The sequence below is a fragment of the Solenopsis invicta genome, chromosome 5 (genome assembly GCF_016802725.1).
Source record: "Solenopsis invicta isolate M01_SB chromosome 5, UNIL_Sinv_3.0, whole genome shotgun sequence".
In the NCBI taxonomy this organism is placed as follows: Eukaryota; Metazoa; Arthropoda; class Insecta; order Hymenoptera; family Formicidae; genus Solenopsis; species Solenopsis invicta.
In genome coordinates this window covers 1,785,913-1,806,842 of record NC_052668.1, presented here as the reverse complement: position 1 = coordinate 1,806,842, position 20,930 = coordinate 1,785,913, and the positions used below count along the sequence as shown (strand labels likewise).

Genomic DNA, 20,930 nt, shown 5'->3' with positions numbered 1-20,930 from the left:
GTGTCAGGCGCGTGTTCGATTGGCAGTGCCAATGCGCACTTGGCTAGTGTCACGTGTTCGTTTGAACGCACGACACTCCCATAGTGCGCACTAGAGTCCTATATACCGTTTGTTTTCTGTTCCTGAACTCTCTAAATAAGTGTACACTTAAAATGAAATAAATAGATGTTTCAAAGTTAGCGAAAGCAAGAAGGAACGTTCCAGTGCAGTCTAGTGCAGGAACAGAAAACAAGCCTAATATCTCGTGCCACTTAGTGCGCACTATGCGAGTGTCGTGCGTTCAAACGAACACGTGACACTAGCCAAGTGCGCATTGGCACTGCCAATCAAACACGCGCCTGACACTGAGTGCATCCCAATCGAAAACGCTATAACTCGATAATTATAGCAAATATCACAAAATGGTATAAGACATTTTTGTCCTTTTTTTATCTTTTTTATACTCTCAAAGCAGAAGGTTCCCTAGTTTCCAGACACCCTGTATAACATTGTGAAATATTTACAAAATGCATTATTAAATAATATATTAGCTATATAGTATTTTTGTCTTAATTATTGTTTCTTTTTACAAATATTACATTTAAAATTCCCGGTCGTTTGGCTGTTACATATGGCGGATTGAGGCAACCAATCAAAAATCGTTACTACATTTGTCAAACTCTTATTTTTAGGGACTCTACTTTTAGGGACTCTACATTCTACCGCTAAGTTACCCCATCTACTGCTATTTTGAAGAATGATATACCGCTAAATTTTTTGAGGATCTGGTAACACTGTCTAAGTATTCGTGCAACATGACTCAAAGTTGTCTGACATTTTAATATTTGTGATATATGTGTGAAAGATTGATTATACATACGAGTTTTAAAGAATAATTAACAGATTATACACTATTAAATGGAACGCTAGTTCCACTTTATTCTCATAGGATGAGCACGCGACTCGCGTCTCTGCCGTACCACGATATAGCTGGAGCACATTGATGCTCCGAAAACTATGCGTCAAACATACATAAAACAAACGTTCGCGTCACTCAAATGACGAGTTTACGCATATTCATGCTTAAAGATATTTTACCGAATCGAAAAGGAGAATCACAAGGATGACGAGTGCAGCAAAGAGATCGCGAAAGATTTATTTTCATGCAATTTTACTTTGAACCAAATAGTCTGTGTTTTGATACGTATAGAAATGGCGGCTTCTATATTTATCACGCATCTCGTACTCCTGTTAACGTTGATATTATGTTCAGGTATGAAAATAAGCTATCTATGATTTACGAGTGATATTGAATTTAATGCGTAGCTCCACACACAAATATCTGTATTTCTATTTTTATTAATTCTTTATAAATTTCTGTATCTATGTCACTTGGGTTACTTACAAGAGGATATTTCCAAGTGTATATTTCACTAATTTTGGAAAGTTCAATATTAAGATATAAAATTTGATGTCATAAAAATAATATGTAATTCAAATACTAATAGAATTATAACGTTTTAAAATAATTATAAAGTTTGAAGTTAAAACGTTTTAATTTTTTTGCTGTTCGAGACCTGATAATATGTTTTTCCTTAATATATTTAATTTTTTTTATGGTTTTTTTGTTTTATGATTTTATAAAACATTTATAAAAAAATATCAAATTAAATATTAATAGTCCACAATGATACTCAAATTGAGACTGGAGGTTTATTTGGTAGTTAACACTTAATTTGAATGTTATTTTGGATCATCAATGCCTAGTTGGATGTATTTTTCATAAAGAAACCATCATATTATTAAAAATTTATTTATTTAAAAAATAAAACAAGTTATATGAAAAGATTAAAACAAACTATTTTTTATATATTTTTACTAAAAAACAGCATGCTTGAGAATTAGTACTTAAGCACTATAGTTAGACTGTGAAGCTTTGGCCATTCACTGTGCAATCATTCCAAACTTCAAAATTTTGCAATTTTGAACCTCTGATCCATTGATATCTAAGAAGGTTATACAATTACTTTTATAAGATACTATCTGTTGATCTGCAAGATACCGCTATTACTGCTTCATTTGTCTTTGCTGTTGATATAGATTTTTTGCAAAAGTTGAAAAATTAAAGGAGCTTGGATGGGTTTGAACTCAGAATTTGTTGTTCCAACTGTTAGTACTCTCACTGTTAGACCAAGGCTTTACTGGCATCTTGATGTTTGTTTCTTGCATATCAACAGTCTGATTTTGGTCTTTATGATTTGAAGTTTGTTTTGCCTGCCTTACACTTTAGCAATATTAAGCTCAATGTTAATATTGAACTTTCTGTCTCTATCTTAATATTGAATTTTCCACAATCTGCAAGATACATGTCTGAATCTTCTTTTATTAGTTTTACTTAAGATACAATATCTTGGAAATGTCAAGATTTCTTTTAACAATTTCTTAGGTTTAGTTTTTCATTAGTCTTGGTCTACAATTTAATGTTGTAAGTCTTAAGCCATAAGAAATTGATCAGTCTCAGTCTACAATTGGCCAACTATGGTTGATTATTCTCCTCATATTCAACTGATTGGTCAATTTCTTACAGTTTAAGGCTTACTACATTTATTGTAGACCTGGTCTTATCCAGTTAACTTATGGTTAAACTTAAAGTTTTAGCCAATAAGCTTCACCTATGGCAGCATCATGGATGAAGCCTATTGGGTAAAACATCAGGTAAAATTTAATCATTAGTTAGTCCCAGTCTACAATAGGTGTAGTAAGCCTTGAGCTGTAAGAAATTGACCAATCATAGTTGAATATGAGGAGAATAATTGACTATGGTTGGGCAATTTCTTACTGCTTACAACATTCATTGTAGACCTGAACTTATAACCAGATAATGAAAAACCGGACCTATTATAAGCTTTCTACAATAAGCTATTAGTTGATGGCATAAGTTGTAAGCCATAAGAATTGATCAATCACAGTCGAATGTGTAGAAAATATTCGATTGTGATTGATCAATTCTTATAACTTACGACATCAACTAATAGCTTATTGTAGAAAACTCATTACAATTAAAGTAAACTCACCAATACTGTCATGGACCTCCTAAAATGATACCCCATTATTTCTTGGAAACTAAACATCGCACTGTATTAATACTGATAAAAATGTAATCTGCTAGGTAATTGAAGAAATAAAAACCTATAGGCCTGGTTTTTCATTATCTAGTTAACTTATTTTTAGACTTAACCTAATATTTTATTTTATGCAATTAGCTTTACCTAACATAATGCTATGGCATTATTATGGATGAAGCTTATAACCACAAGTTAACCAGATAATGAAAAACCAGACCATGGTTGCATCTGCATCATAATTCTTGATTCGTGAGTCTTTAAAACCAAAAACTTTTTTTTTTAAATAAAGTAGTTAAATTAATTTTTTTTTACATAATAACAAATTTGTTGAAAATTAGAAGTTGGAAAATTTTTATATTTTATATTTTATTCATTAACAAAAATACAGTTACGTTTTATTGTAATATATATTTTGCAAAAAGGGTGAAATTTGAAATAAAATCAAAGTATAACACATTTTTGATAATAATTGTAAAACATAAAGTTTTCTTATTTTGAGTTTAATTTTCAACACATTTGTCATTATATAAAAAATTAATTTGAATATTTACTTAGAAAAAAGACAGCTTGGTTTTGAACCTGAAACTCGTAAATCAAAGTTATGATACATATGCTTTGCTAACACAGTCACGATAGCTAATTTGCAGCAATTAAAAAAAACTCTTTATGCAATACATAATCTGATTTTTAATTACTTTATTTATTTTTTATTAGAAATCAAAAGGGTCACGCACTCATAATGATTTGCCTAATTAACCCTTTGTATTACAGTGTAACTATTCAAGATTATTTTATCAATTAATCAATTGTTTTACGTATTCCTTTAGCATATCTGGTACTGCTAGATTGCTAAAGGTTTCCTCTAACTAATAACATAAGTTTTAGAATGATATTTTAAATAAATAATTTGTTGTTACTATACCAGAAAATTGCCGTTTTTACAGATTAAATTTGTTTGGTTAAAATGTTGCTCTATAATCTATATCTCAAAATCACTATCTGGGAGTTTTCGAGGTCGTTGATTACGAATTCGATATCAAAAATTTAAAATTCAAAATGGCGGATTCAATATAGCGAACCAAATTATCAAAATCAATTGGATTTGCTTGAAATTTGCTATTTGGGGGTTTTTGAGGTCGCTGATTAGGAATCCGACGTCAAAAATTCAAAATGGCGAATCCAATATGGCGGACAAGATTATCAAAATCAACTGAATTTGCTTGAAATTTGCTATTTAGGAGTTTTCAAGTTCTTTGATTACGAATCCATTGTCAAAAATTTTAAATAGAGACTCTAATATGGCGGACAAAATTATCAAAATCAACCGAATTCACTTGAAACTTGTTACTGAGATATTTTTGAGGTCTCTGATTATGATTCTGATGTCAAAAATACCAAATTCGAAATGCCAGATGTAATATTGCTGAGCAATATGATAAACATAATTTTCAAAGTTTTGAACGATTTGAATTCGATTGATTTCTAAAATTTTATCGGCCATTTTGAATTTTCTATTTTTGACATCGGATTTGTAATTAGCTACCTCGAAAACCTCTAAATAGCAAAGGGTATAGCGAAATAAGAGGAGGACCCCGCGCGTAATCAATTGTTATATAGAACAAAATATACACATAGATAAAAGAAAATTTTGTGCCAAGTTTTATTTCAAAAGACCTCTACAATTTCGAGATATTGCAAGAAATGTGATTTTTCATTAATATTGTTTTTTTTCCGTTAAATCTAAATTAATCTTTACAAAAAAAATCATAGTTATAAAGGATATCCATATACATAAACTCTAATTTTTTTGTCGTTCTGTGTTAAAAATTCTGTTTTTAAAAAATCTTGAATTTTTAAAATCACATTATCTTTTGATCTAAAATAGTGGCTATTTTTTTAAAAATTTAGGGAATGAGTTATATTACATATTATATTCACGATTTTTTTTAGATTTTTGAATTTAATGGAATGTGTTGAAAAAAAAAAATAAAAACCGTTTTATTACATTATTTTTCGGTCTTAAATAATATATCCGATTGAGATATATTACGTTGTTTTTAAATACAATTACCTCGTGTGTGTGAAGCTGGCACATCATTTGGTGGAAAATCACTAAACATTGACAGTTCTGGGTTTATTTTCAATAGTTCTACAGTTCCTGATAGATAAAACAAATAGTTCTGGCCTTTAAAGCGAAAAAAACGCATAGGACAAAGTGAGGTGCCAGGTTCACGCAGCACCTCAGTTTGTCCTGCGTCATTTTCTAGACCCAATTTTTGTAGGATTTTAAAAGATCTATAGTTCTAGATGAGTTCTAGAAAGAGTTCCAGCGTTTAACAGTTTATTTATTTAAAAAAAAAAATTTTTATAAAACATTTATGTTATAATATTACATAATAGAGTTCCGTGTACGAAAAAATATTTTTCCTACAGTTCTCAACATACTTAAAGCGCGTTCCGAAGAGTTCCGGGCGATTCCGATATTAGTTAATTAACAAAAATTAATAACTCCCGAAAAAGTCGATTTTCCGCACATATAGGCGAGGTGCTGGTCTTTTTCGAAGAGTTCTGTGTAGGAAAAAATATTTTTCCTATAGTTCTCAACATATTAAAGCGCGTTCCGAAGAGTTCCGGGCGATTCCGATATTAGTTAATTAACAAAAATTAATAACTCCCGAAAAAGTCGATTTTCCGCACATATAGGTGAGGTGCTGATCTTTTTCGAAGAGTTCTGTGTAGGAAAAAATATTTTTCCTACAGTTCTCAGCATATTAAAGCGCGTTCCGAAGAGTTCCGGACGATTCCAATATTAATTAATTAACAAAAAATTAATAACTCCCGAAAAAGTCGATTTTCTGCACATATGGGTGAGGTGCTGGTTTTTTTCAAAGAGTTCTGTGTACAAAAAAATATTTTTCCTACAGTTCTCAGCATATTAAAGCGTGTTCCGAAGAGTTCCGGACGATTTCAATATTAATTAATTAACAAAAAATTAATAACTCCCGAAAAAGTCGATTTTCCGTTGAGAACTCTTCGAAAAAGACCAGCACCTCACCTATATGTGCGGAAAATCGGTTTTTTCGGGAGTTATTAATTTTTTGTTAATTAACTAATATCAGAATCGTCCGGAACTCTTTGGAACGCGCTTTGGTATGTTGAGAACTGTAAGAAAAATATTTTTTCGTGTAGAGAACTCTTCGAAAAAGACCAGTACCTCACCTATATGTGCGAAAAATCGGCGTTTTTGGGAGTTATTAATTTTTTGTTAATTAACTAATATCGGAATCGCCCAGAACTCTTCGGAACGCGCTTTAGTATGTTGAGAACTGTAGGAAAAATATTTTTTCGTACACGGAACTCTATTGTGTAATGTTATAACATAAATGTTTTATAATAATTTTTTTTTTTTTTTAATAAATAAATTATGTTAAACGCTGGAACTCTTTCTAGAACTCATCTAGAACTATAGATCTTTTAAAATCCTACAAAAATTGGGTCTAGAAAATGACGCAGGACAAACTGAGGTGCTGCGTGAACCTGGCACCTCACTTTGTCCTATGCGTTTTTTTCGCTTTAAAGGTCAGAACTATTTGTTTTATCTATCAGGAACTGTAGAACTATTGAAAATAAACCCAGAACTGTCAATGTTTAGTGATTTTCCACCAAATGATGTGCCAACTTCACACACACGAGGTAATTGTATTTAAAAACAACATAATATATCTCAATCGGATATATTTAAGACCGAAAAATAATGTAAAAAAACGGTTTTTATTTTTTTTCAACACGTTCCACCAAATTCAAAAATCTAAAAAAAATCGTGAATATAATATGTAATATAACTCATTCCCTAAATTTTTAAAAAAATGGCCACTATTTTAGATCAAAAGATAATGCAATTTTAAAAATTCAAGATTTTTTAAAAACAGAATTTTTAACACAAAACGACAAAAAAATTAGAGTTTATGTATATGGATACCCTTTATAACTATGATTTTTTTTGTAAAGATTAATTTAGATTTAACGGAAAAAAAACAATATTAATGAAAAATCACATTTCTTCTAAGATCTCGAAATTGTAGAGGTCTTTTGAAATAAAACTTGGCACAAAATTTTCTTTTATCTAAGTGTATATTTTGTCCTATATAACGATTGATTATGCGCGGGGCCCAAAATCACTCTTCTTATTCCGCTATACCCTTTCAAATAAACCCAGTTAATTTTGATCCTTTTGTTCGCTATATTCGATCCACCATTTTAAATTTTGAATTTTTGACAACGGATTCGTAATTAGCAATCCCATAAATCCTCGGATATCAAATTTTACAAAAAAATATTTACTAGAAAAAAGTAATGCAAAAGGTTAATAAGCATCCTTCAAGTTATTTGCAGAATTTTTTAAAATTGAAAACTGATTTTCTAATTTTTGCTTACTCCTTGTTAACAATTTATTTTAAAGTTAACTGTTTCGCTATGGAACTATGTCTGAATTTTGCTGTCTGAGTACTGTGCCAGTTTTGGAACCCAATTTCTCAGATGGGTTTTTTGAATTATGTTGTGAAATATTAATTATTACAAAAGATAAAACAGCATTATAAAACTTCTATACCATCTGATAGAAGTTATTTTTTGTTTGTATTCATGTTTTTAAAATTATATTTTTAATTTTTATTTAAGAAATGTTACCCGCAAACGAATTGGTATGTCAGTATTGATGATTTTTCTTTACAATTCCTATTATTTTTAATGTAAATGCATTGTACAACATTACATACGATAATTTTTCTGATGTATTTTGAATTCCATCTGTACTGTTTATATGTAATTTTATATTAATTTTGTATTTATTTTTCAGGTGAACGAGAGATTGCCTTGCAAGACCAAGATATTTCATTTGATGATGAAAAATTGAATCCATCTGATCCTTTGGATCATAATCTCGGTTTCAATACAATCGGCCAGAAACGTTTTAAATGCCATTGCGATGGTTCTGAATGTTCACCATCGAATGTCTGCACCGACGCAATCACTGTAAAAATTATTATATTGTAGTGTTTAGCTTATAGAAGTGTGCGAATCAAGCATTTGCGAATCGAATCAAATCGAATCTTTGATAATAGCTATCCGTGTATTTTCCTGTCTAAATAGGCGTCACTTTACTTTTGCTTTTTACGACTATTTACTGATTGCTAGTTGAAAAAAGGATAGTCATGACCGATATTTAGAAGTGTTCTAAAGTCATCTGATTAGTTTGTTTTATTCAAATTAGCTTTATTTAGAAATGGCACGTCGGACAAAATTACGTGACCGTGTATTTTCCTATTTCAATAGCTTCACTTTACATGCTTTTTACAACTATTTACTGACTGTTAGGCGGAAAAAGGATAGTCGTGACCAATATTTAGAAGTGTTTTAAAGCCATATACTTGGTCTGTTTTATCCAAATTAGCTTTACTTACAAATGGCACGTCGGACAAAATTACGTGTTATTTCACGCAATTTCTCGCTTCTGACGTCACGACTTCAATATGGCCGCGGCGAATACTCAGGAGCCTTAAATCAAATTCAAATCAAATTTTTCCGGATTTATATTACATGTTACACAGTAATAAAGTTTTAATGATATTGCAGATTTTTTTTTTAATAAATAAATTATTTCATGAATTTTAAAGTTAATAAGTAGGGGAAGGTGGCGCAAGACAGAGTGGTGAAGTTAGATAGAATATCGCGAGATTTGAATGTAGAAATCACAATCAAGCGTACGCGTTAGATGGTCCTTTGGTTGTTGAAAGTTACCCACGAGCCAGCAAAGTAAGCAGCTGTGTTATTGAGTTAAAAATTACATCATAATTTATATTTTTTTACAATTTCCCTATTGTTTTATCTCATTTTTTCACTTGTGACATTAGTATTAAAACATAGCATATTTTCAAGTGTATCCCATGCGGATATCCCGTCTTATTCTATCCGTGAGAAAAAAATGAGAAATACCTTTTTCTTATTTTTTTTTTAAATTAAGTTTATAATTTTTTGCATATTTTATTTAATAATAGTTATATTGAAAGATTGATGTCCAAAAAATATTTGAGTAGTAAAGATGATTCGTTAATTATAAAAACTTAACTTTTATTCATCATCAAATCTTAATTACTTCATCTTGCTCCACCTTGCCCTATATACATAGTGTCTGAAAAAAAATTTAACTTTTTATGTAAGTTATCTGATAGTAGCATTTTCAAACTGCATGTCTATTTCGTGAGATTGAATACATAATCGTATAAATTATAACATTATTCAAAATAATATTATTTTAGTGTACTTTATTACACAAAAATATAGAATTGAGTAAGTTAATATTTTTTTAAACTAAACTTAATTTATTTAAAAATTAAAAATTAGAAGATTGAATTAAATAAAAAATTAAATTTAAAAAGTGTTATTCATATTAAGCTAGACAGTCGTAATTTTTTAAAGTTTACAAAACAGTTATAATATTGATTATAAAATAAATTTAATATTTTATTTATAAGTTCAGTTTATGAAATAACAAGAAATATTTTTATGTGAGAATGTATTTTCTTTTACATACATGAATCTTTAACTTAACAAAAAGTTAATAAATTAAAGTTTTTGTATTTTAAAAGTAACTAGTTGAAATTAAAAATTAAATCATTTAAAATTAATTTATTTACGTTACAAGTCATAAACTTTTTAACATTATTTGATTTTTAACTTTCTAACTAGTTGCTATTCAACTTTGTACAAATATAATGTAGCAATTTCAACTTTTGTTTATATTCAACAAAATCATGCAAACCTATAAAATGTTGAAATAAATTTATAAAGATGATTGTCTATCACGTAACATAAATTTTTTTAGTAGTTTATAAGATTTAGAAACGGTAGAAAAATTTTGGAACTATTAGAATTGGTGCATATTGATACAAAATTGGTATAAATGAAGCGATCAAAATGAACGATAAATTAAAAATCAAATCATTGATGAATAAAATCTTCGAATTATTCAAACCTTTTAAATTAAAAAAATAAAATTGAATTCTACTATGATTCGATTCGATTCGGTTCAAATTTCAATTATTAATACACCTTTACTTGCTTTAAATTTATATTCTTTTTCATGTGAAAATATCTTTTGACTCTGTTTCAAAGTGTTGGAAGTCCAGGGTGAGAGAAGTTGATGGTACAGAGTATGTTAGCCGTGGTTGTTACGAAAAAGAGGAACACAAATTACTAATGTGTAATAGAGAAAGTCAAAATACAAATCAGCATAAAAAAAGGAATGTTAGAGAATTGTCAGGTGGCGCCCAATTCTCTGTAGAATGTTGTCAAGCAGACCTTTGTAACGTTGGACCATATCCCAAGTTGGACGATTATTACACAACTGGTAAAATAAAAATTTGTTTATCTAATATATATTATCTAAAATAATTATAATTATTATATATTAAATACTTATAAAATATTTACTAAAAAAATTATCATATATCTAAAATATTAAATAATTTTGAAAAATAAACACCAAAAACGATATGTATCAAAAACATTCATATAAAATTATATAACACCAAATAGCATTACAATAGAGTTTGTTAGAGTGATTTTTTCGCTTGTGCATTGCTTTCAGATGCCGACAATGAATACTATGTAATAAAATTAGTATTTGCGGTTGTTGGACTTTTGATCGGAATGCTCATTATTGGAGGAATTATGCTCGGTTTATTGACACATTTCATACGAAAGAAACGATCGATGGCTCCACGTCGGAACAAACTTTTTCTAGATTCCGAAATTGAACCTTCCATTTTGCATTTTTCTTTTTCCTCGCCTACGTTATCCGCCACAAATCATCCACACGAGCTTAGAGCAACGGCTGCTGGTGATAGTACGCTTAAAGTACGTATCACTTTTTTTCATTTATCATGCAATAAGCAACACAAGTACAAGTATCCGTCTACTTATGAATTTTCAGACTTACGACCGGCATGTTATTACTAAACCAGTATGTTATAAAATAATAAAAAGCTGATTGTGTACTCGTTAACTCGTGATCTAAATTAAATATTAATTTTATAATAATAAAGATTATATATTAAGAGTTATATTTTTACAAAAAGCACTGTAATATTATTATTTTTAATCACTTATTGAAGTTTGTGTATTTAGGCTAAATATTAATTTGATATTAGCAAATATATTAAGAATTATAGTTTTAAAATAAAACCATTTTATCATTTTTTTAACAGAGGTTTACAATATTGGTTTTAACAATAAAATAATCATTTTGCAGTTTTAATTATATAAAATATACCAATAATAATATAGCAGTTTAAATTAATATTCGACTTACAATCAATTCGATTTACGACCGCAGTCTCAGAACGTAACTTCATCGTAAGTAGAATGATACCTGTACAATTAATTACTATCTACTAACTAGATACTTTATTATTTTGTAGGAGTATTTAGATGGACGAAGTTTAACCAGTGGTTCTGGTTCTGGACTACCGTTGTTAGTACAAAGAACTTTGGCTAAGCAAGTAGCTTTAGTAGAATGTCTTGGTAATGGTAGCAGTGGAGGATTCGGTGGAGAAGTGTGGAGGGGAGTTTGGCACGGCGAAAATGTAGCTGTAAAAATTTATTTTTCGCGAGACGAAGCTGCATGGGCTCGAGAGACCGAGGTCTACTCTCAACTGTTACCGTCCAGGCACGACAATATCTTAGGATATATCGGTAGCGACATGACTAGTAGAGCCAGTTGCACCCAACTCTGGCTGGTGATGCAATATCATCCTCTCGGCTCACTCTTTGATCACCTCAATCGATCGCCCCATCCGTTGACACCTCATCAAACGCTCAATATTTCTCTGAGTATCGCCAATGGCTTGCTTTATCTGCACACGGAGATCCATGGCACTAAGGGAAAACCAGCTATGGCCCATCGTAATCTCAAATCGAAAAATATCCTGGTTAAGACTAATGGTGGTTGCGTAATTGCCGATTTTGCATTAGCAGCCACACAAGATCGTCTAGTAGCGGACAGAGTCGACTTACGACAAGGAACAAAACGCTATATGAGTCCTGAAATTCTTGAGCAAATGTTAGTGAATTGTTTTCTTTAAGGGATTACATATACCTAGAAGGACTAAAAATAGCCCTATATTCATGAATATTTTTCTCCGAACATATCAGAGGTATCAAATCGGGATTTGTACTAATGTTTTATGTATAGTTTAATTTATAAAATGTAATATCTTTATTAAAAAATTAAAGAGATATCGCCGTTGGCATCACATATGTTAGCTGCTGTAGCTTGTGGTACCTATTATAAAATCTATGCGGTTCATCGGAAACACAAAAATGCAATATTTCTTAAAATATATAGTTAAATCTAATTTATGTCGTAGCCAATTTTTTAAATTCGTGTTTATGGCGCAAAATGGTGCTTATTTAAATTTAAGTCCAAATTATTGTCTAAAATTAAAACGGTTTTTTGGCTGTTAAAAAAGTTTTGCAAAAAATTTCTACGACAAAAACTGTATTTGCATGCTGCATAAATAGAAAAAAAATCGAATCCGATCTATCTATTCGTTTTCGAAATATTTTAAGTGCAGATTTGATAAACACGGTTTCGAGAAAAAACGATATCTCTAATTTTTTAACATTTTTTTAATTAAAAAATTACGTCTTATTAACGAAACTATTAATTATTAAACATTAACAAATACCGATTTAATACCTCTAATAGGTTTGGAGAAAAATTTATAAATATAAGATTATTTGTAGTGCCTCTGGGTGTATGTAACTCCTTAGCTCCTGACTCCTCAGCCGAGAACTCCACGTTGACAGTAGCGACATTTCGTCGCGGACAAAATTAGAACTAATACACGTGAAACGTGACAGATTGATGATGAGATGTTGTCATGCATGCCATTTTGTTATTATGTTTTTCATCCGTGTGTTTTTACAACTATTTACTGACTGTTTAGCGGAAAAAGAATAGTCGTGACCGATATTTAGAAGTGTTTTAAAGCCATCTGCTTAGTTTGTTTTATCCTTTATTTACAAATGGCATGTTTGATAAAATTACGTGTTATTCCATGCAATTTCTCACTTCTGACGTCACGACTTCAATATGGCTGCGGCGAGTACTCAGGAGCCTTAAATCGATACAAATTGGTGAAATCTACAATAATGCTTTCGCGTTTTCAGCATAAACGTCGAATGCTTAGAAAACTTTAGACAAGCCGATATCTATAGTTTGGGACTGATCATGTGGGAAGTCTGTCGCAGATGCATAAGTAATGGTGTAGCCTTAGAATATGCGATGCCATATAGTGAATGGTTACCAAGCAGTAATCAGGAACCCTCAATAGAAGAAATGCGTAAATTGGTCTCGTTAGATCAGCGGAGGCCGCCGCTCCCTAACAGGTGGCATTCTGATCCGGTAAATTATTTTTTCAATATTCTTTTTATATTAAAGTGAAAAATATAATCAAATAAATTTCTCAGGCTTATAACATAATGTAAGAATTTGATCAAATTTTTGGCAGGGCTGGGCAAAATACAATACATCTTTAAAGTAATTGAAAGACAAAATACATTTATAAAAATTGTAATAGCATTAAAACTGTGAAAAAGAAATTATATTGTACGGCACTGATTGTTAAATAGAATAATAATCAAATATAATTGAAAAAAAATATTACAGTAAAATAATTCTAATAGAGTAATCTGACCTCTAGGTCAAAGCAAAAGTTTGCAGGAAACATTGAGAATATATAATAATAATTGAACAAAAAGCCACTTACATAATTATTGACCAAAAATAATGTCACTTGTTACAAACAATTTGCGAGAGAGCGATTGAGAGAGATTTTGTGTCAATTTAAAATCATTTAATTTATAATAAATATTCTTTAATTCTTCAAATAATACTTTTATTTTGATTTATTATAATTATTTTCATAATAATTTTACTTATTATTATTATTTATATGTATATATTATTTATATTTACCCATTTGCCTAATAATAAATTTAAAATTAATTCCTTTACACATAGATATTGAAAATGATAATAAATATTTTTTCTATTTTTGATCCAGCAACCTCAATAAATTTTTAATTTAATTGATTTAGATTATTATTATTATTATTTATATTTGTACTCTTCAAATTCTGACTCCTTCCTTCTCGCTTAACTTTTTCTTGAACACTTTTAATTAATTATATATTTAATGAATTAAAAATCTTAATTCATTACTCTTACTCAAATATTATTCTATTTATTAAGCTATTGAATATCTTGATTGATCACAGAGAAACTGAAAAAAAGAATTGAAAATTAATCAAACCACATTTAAGTTACTATTGTTGTTAAGAATTATCAAAAATTTTTAGATATTTCAAATACAAAATAGATTGAATTTGTATTTGAAATACAAAATACTTTCAGGTGCTCTGCTGAAATACAAAATACAAATTGTATTTCAAATACAAGTATTTAAAATACTGTATTTATATGTATATGAATTTTACATGTGCCCAGCCATGATTTTCGGAATAAGTTTATGATTAATATATAGACTTTCCAGAATTTTTTCAATTTTTTATATACACTCAACGCCAAAATTAAAGCATCACTTATTCTAATTCTCAAAAATAGGCGAAATTTAAGAGAGTGTAACTTTATAAAAAAATGAGCGTAATAAAATGTTCGAAAAAACATTTTACAGCTTTAAATCTCTAATTTCGAGATTGATAATCATTAAACGACTGATTATTTACGAAGCTATACGGATGTAAATGGGAATGCGTTAAATTTCAAAATTTTTTACAAACTTTGCAAAGCTCTACCACATGAAATAAAAATCTCATATAAATACGGTTTACTTTCGAAAGCCTAAATTTAATTGGGTACTTGTTGAGCGTTGTGCGATTTTTATTCACAAAGTTATTCAACATTGAAGCAAAAAAGACCATTTTTGCTATAATGCTCAACAAGTGCGCAAATTGAAGCTAAAAATTTACACTTTCGAATACTATAAAGTGTATTTCTGTAACGATTTCTGTTCATGATTTTTTACACGCCATGAAACATTGCAAATTTCATAAAAAAGATCTGTCAAATCTCCAAATTTTTTACAAACTTTGCAAAATTTCATGACGTGAAATAAATATCGCATACAAATGCGGTTTACAGCATTCGAAAACGTGAATCTTTGTCTTTAATTTGTATACTTGAGCATTGTGCAATTTTTTCACCAAGTTATTCAATAGTGAAGGAACAAGGATCTTTTTTGCTTCAATGTGATAACTCGATGAATAAAAATTGCACAAAGCTCATCAAAAGAGTGCAAATTAAAGGTAAAGATTCAAGTTTTTAAACGCTGTAAACTGCATTTGTGTGCGATTTCTAATTCACGTCAAATAATCTTGCAAAATTTGCAACAAATTTTGCCACAACTTTATTTGTATCCGCTATTGCAAAAACTCTATAAAAGATGAGTAAGACGTATGCGATTTTTATTTCACGTCGTAAAACTTTGTAAAGTATATAAAAAATTTTGCGAATTGACAGATCTTTACGAAATTTGCAATGTTTCATGGCGTACAATAAAAATCTTACAGAAATGCAGTTTATAGCGTTCAAAAACGTGAATTTTTATTTTTAATTAATTGTGTACTTGTTGAGCATTGTACAATTTTTATCCAGCGGATTATTCAACATTAAAAAAAAACCATTTTTGCTTTATTGTTGAATGACTCGGCAAAAAAAATTGCATAACGCTCAACAAGTACGCAAATTAAATTCAGGCTTTCGAAAACTATAAATCGTATTTGTATGAGATTTTTATGTCACGCCGTGGAGCTTTGCAAAGTTTGTAAAAAATTTTGAGATTTGTCGCATTCTTATTTGCATACGTGTAACTTCGTAAATAAGCAATAAATCGTTTAATGAATCATCAACCTCGAAACTAGAGATTTTAAGCTGTAAAACGCTTTATTGAACATTTTATTACGATAATTTTTTACAAAGTTACACTTTTGAATTTTGCCTATTTTTAGGAGTCAGAATAAGTGTTGCTTTAATTTTGGATCAAGTGTAGTTTTTCTTTCGTGTCTAGTAGAACGTTTATTGTATAATTCATCCAAAGTCTTTTACAAAAGAAAAATAGCGATTTCTTTCTGGACCCATTTTGAAGATGAAAGATGACTCCTCACAACAAAAAATCAACACCTTTATGAGATGTTTAATGAGATATTATCAATCATATCTTCTTAATAAGAGATGTAATTAATTACATCAAGTTCGAATTGTTTACCGCTTATTATTACTTTCATGCCTTTTGTCTAGGAATAATTAGTATCTAATTCACGTTTTATTAGAATTTTTAAAGGTCGCTGATTGTAAATTTATAATCAAAATTTCAAAATTTTAAATGCTGGATCCAATATAGTAGACCAACATATCACTTAAATCTAACAAAATATTTATCCGTTACATTGTATTTTGAAAGTTTAATTAGATTCATAATCAGTGATTCCAAAAACCCTTGGAATAAGTATAAGTTTGTTCAAATTCAAGAAAACTTTATACTTTGATCCGTCATATTGTATTCGTCATTTTGAAAATAAATAACAATTTTTTTTATAAATAACTTTTACGTTGATCTTTAAAATGAATTCATAAAGGCATTATCGTTATCTTAATTTTTGTGGGATGTATGCATTTTTCACTTTTAATTTATTTTATGAATTTTTGATGAAATATGCAAATTAAAAAGAGAAACTTCTAAGGATGTTCATTTTTTTTGTAGTCTTATCCTTTATCTTTAAAATGAGTCCAAGAAGAAGTTATAAGTTCATTTTTGTGGAAGATATGAATGTTTGGCAGATGTATGTACCACTAAGTATGAAAGGAATAAAATAATATAAAAATAATCGAATACTTCTTTCATAGACATTGGCTGGAATGGGGAAGCTAATGCGAGAGTGTTGGCATGGGAAACCAGCGGCCAGGCTACCCATTCTTAGGGTAAAGAAGACACTCGTTAAACTAGCAGCTAGTGATTCACGTGTTCATTTACCTCTTGACTGACCAGCGTTCACCTTACCGGGCTCTTTTTCATTCATCTATTTATTACTGCGGCTGCACCAACCTATCATATACATTATAAGTTTCATCACCATTAACAACATTTATGCGTTATCAGATCGTTATATCATGAAAATAAAAAAATATCGTATATTGACATATCAAAGTAACGATGGTAATAAGCTTGTTAATGTTTGGCATATGAATTTTATTGCCTTATGTTCCATTGCTGTTATCTCATTCTGGAACAATAATAGTATTAAGTGTATAATTTCGTAGCGTTGATCGAGTCGAATTGAGGAATACTATTAATTCAACAAAAAGAAATCGAATATTCTTATTCAAAATTTGTTAAAAAAAAGGCTGTTGTAAGGAGAATGCAAATTAAATTTTACGAATGATATAGCAATACAATTCTTCTAATTGAGATTAATTTTAGCGATCGAGGTTTTATTTAATATATAAGAGACGTTTTACTACAATATTAAGTAGTAATATTTAGAGTTGCAATGAATATTCGGCTATTCAACTCACTTGCTGAGTATTTCGTATTCGGTTAAGTCCGATTATACTATTCGTTGCATCTCTACCTTTCATTTTTACTTTTAAAATTATTCAGTATACAACTGAATAATGGCTTAATATTTGATACTCAGCCGAATAGTAAAAACATTGTTGAATAGACAGAGTATCGAATAGTTACTGATTATTCGTTGCAATTTTATAATATTTCATCATTTTGGACGTTTTTCTAAATGATTATGGCTCGGTTTTTAGCTAATACATGTACAAAAATACTAACAATCGTATCGGTAACAATATCAGAAATATTATATTGTCATTTCCAGTAAAGTCCTTTAAAAATCAAAAATCGAAATATTCATTTAAGGATTTCTTAAGTATTGACTGTTTGAACAAATAATCAAAAAAAATATTTGTAAATAATGTATCTCTATTAAATAGAGTTGTCATAAATATCACATGTCTTATAAAATCATGATTATATCGACGTGAGTTACAGATAGAAATAATTGATAAGAACGAATAAAGGACGTGTAAGATTATCACAAAAACATCCAATTGTACAATACTTAGAATATAATTTCACGAATTGCTTTTTTATTCGATGTTTATGTATAAATATAATTATGTATAAAATAATCGACGATTAACTATTAAAGAATACACGTCGGACGTATAGTTTATACGGCTTGTAATCAGATGTAATACAATCATTGTACAAAGATCGGTATTTAACAAATACTGTATATTGACTTAACATGAACATCATAATGTAAAATAGACTACTTTGACATCAATTATCATCCTACAGAGGTAATAACAACTTTTCTAACAAAACTCCATTATTTGAACTTTGATTGCCAATACACTGTTCGAAAAATTGTTGGAGATGCGACGGATCGTTTGCATGCAGTAAAATTATAAACGCATACCGCCATATTAAAGGTTCTAATTCGACAGGACATTCAAGAAGTCGAGGAAATAAATTTAACGCATGCTTCCAATCTTGACGAGCGATGTAAGATTGCATCTCTGATAATACTAAACTCTTTGAAAATCCTACAACCGATGTCCTACTTTTCCTATCGCCTTGAAACTTCTTGCAATAATGAGTAACTTTATTGTTTGTAACCTCTTCAATTTCTTTCTTTCGTCCTTTTCTCTCATTGCATTTCATTACAAGATTTATAGCCTTGTCCTAAAAAAAAAAAATTATAATTATGGCATTTGACCATTAATTTAGAATATTTAAAATACTATCATAGTTGCCTAGTAGGATTTTAATGAAATTGTAATAAATATGTAATAAAATTTTAATTATATTTCACTAAAATAATTTTTTACGTTTAAAAGAAAAGGATGGCATTTTAATAAAAATTTAATAAAAGTGTAATGAAATTTAACTGAAAAGCTATATTAAAGTTATTTAAGGGGTTACATCACAATGAACATTTGTAAACATAGGATAATTTTGGGAATTTTTTGTAGTTGAATAATAAAATGAGTAGAAATTACATTAAAGGCCTTTAATGGGTGGAAATTACATTAAAGGCCTTTAATGGGTGGAAATTACATTAAAGGCCCATGTTTAAAGCAATTTCGTTATTCTGTTTTATCCAAATTCTCTTTAATTACAAATGCTACGTTGGAAACTTTTGTGTGATTTCTAGCTTATGATGTCACGACTTTAATATAGCCGCGGCGAGTAGACAAGAGTCTTAAAATATTTTTGTAGAAATTGTGAATATTTGAAGATATAATTTTATTTTTATCCCAAAAATTAAATAAGAAAGTATTTATAACAAAAAAGATCAGAAAATCGAATGAGTAATTTTATCAAAATCGGAGGGGGGGTGTTCTGGATAAATTACCAAAAAGATTTTAATCGATCGTAAAAATCTGTGTACTTCTCTAGATAATTTAATTTAGCAGCCACTGTAAAAATTTCAAGTGAATCGGATGAGGTTTGGTAAAGTTATGCTGCAACTTGAAAAAACATTTGGTTTCTAGAATATGTGGTTTCTAGAAAAAGGCGTTTAAAATTTTGAGTAATGTTATTTCATATTTAATTATGGAAATTTTTAATTTATTTTCACTCTGCGATGCCTGCATCATACAACTATCCTTGCACATTAATATTTTCTTCCTCTTCCTCTTTCCTGAAGGATGTAGAGCATCTTTAGCGGCATCCGTACGGTGTTACATGCCGCAACACGTATCCATCATAAAAACTTAATTTTATTATCAACAAATTAGTAAAACTCGAGATTAGATACAATAAGAAGTAAAGATGGTGAGAGTGATGCGCGGTTATTTTTGCGCGAAAGTAAATAGATTGTAGACAAAAATTCATTTAATTGAACATTTTGATTCTTTTTGGAGTCATCATCACCAAAAAAATACAATAAAAAACGCATTTTTCTATCAAATTAATAGTCTAGTCATCGTCAATTCAATATATGATTGTTACTGCCGGTTTGCCGAATCCAAACTGCAACTTTCCAACGTGATATGAAGGAAAGGCGATCAAAGTCTAAAATCTACACTGCCCAGCAAAAAAAGCGGTACATCAAAAATTTTGTAAAAATTTACCAAACTTCAAACGCTTGTAAAACCGGAAATATTTATGATACGGAGATGATTAAAAAACGAAAGTAAAGCTATAAGCCTGTACTTTGAGAAACTTTTAATGCCGATTAAGTGGCATGATCAATTTGCTAATGGCCGATGACATAACGAAAACTTACAAAATCGAAAAGTAAAACGTGAAGTTTCTAGAGTTGCATGGAGTGAAGCAATTGACGTAATACAATGAGGTAAAAAGCGCGTAAAAGTTCGAAATTTTCCTTTTAAAATGCACTTTTGCGGAACTCGATACGATAATTTTTTGGGAAGTTATGCCAATTTGTAGAAAAATTGATTTTTACGAGATAATAATGAATTATGAATTGTAATGCCGCCGTTATCAATGCAAATCACTACAATTTTGTCCAGGACATGTTGTTGGTTTGAAAACATATTCGTCTGTGTGTGTGTGTGTGTGTGTGTGTGTGTGTGTGTGTGTGTGTGTGCGTGTGCGTGTGTGTGTGGGTGCGCGTGTGCGTGCGTGCGCGTGTGTGTATGCGTGTGTACATACAACAAGGATAAGGAACCCGTGGATCATCAACTCCACAGTATTTAAAGAC

At 29.6% G+C, this 20,930-nt stretch overlaps 2 protein-coding genes and 1 long non-coding RNA gene across 3 annotated transcripts in view; 1 reads left to right on the top strand and 2 right to left on the bottom strand.

Annotated features, from left to right (window-relative positions):
- Nucleotides 1-766: 766 nt before the first annotated feature.
- Nucleotides 767-18,585, top strand: LOC105193773 (activin receptor type-1). The gene is made up of 7 exons (XM_011158352.3): nt 767-1,252; nt 7,960-8,135; nt 10,275-10,509; nt 10,750-11,018; nt 11,582-12,222; nt 13,335-13,569; nt 17,089-18,585. Exons 1-7 carry the CDS (start codon nt 1,192-1,194, stop codon nt 17,224-17,226), a joined length of 1,755 nt encoding a protein of 584 aa, XP_011156654.1. The 5' UTR covers nt 767-1,191; the 3' UTR covers nt 17,227-18,585.
- LOC120357727 lies at nt 1,276-8,007 on the bottom strand. The gene is made up of 2 exons (XR_005574750.1): nt 7,880-8,007; nt 1,276-2,334 (listed from the first exon to the last, which is right to left on the bottom strand). It is a non-coding gene; the product is annotated as an uncharacterized LOC120357727 (long non-coding RNA).
- Nucleotides 18,326-20,930, bottom strand: part of LOC113005093 — a 16,152-nt gene continuing 13,547 nt past the window's right edge. Inside the window, exon 2 of the mRNA XM_039449047.1 lies at nt 18,326-18,943. Coding sequence (XP_039304981.1) covers nt 18,551-18,943 — 393 coding nt within the window. The 3' untranslated portion in view covers nt 18,326-18,550. The remainder of the gene's footprint in view (nt 18,944-20,930) is intronic.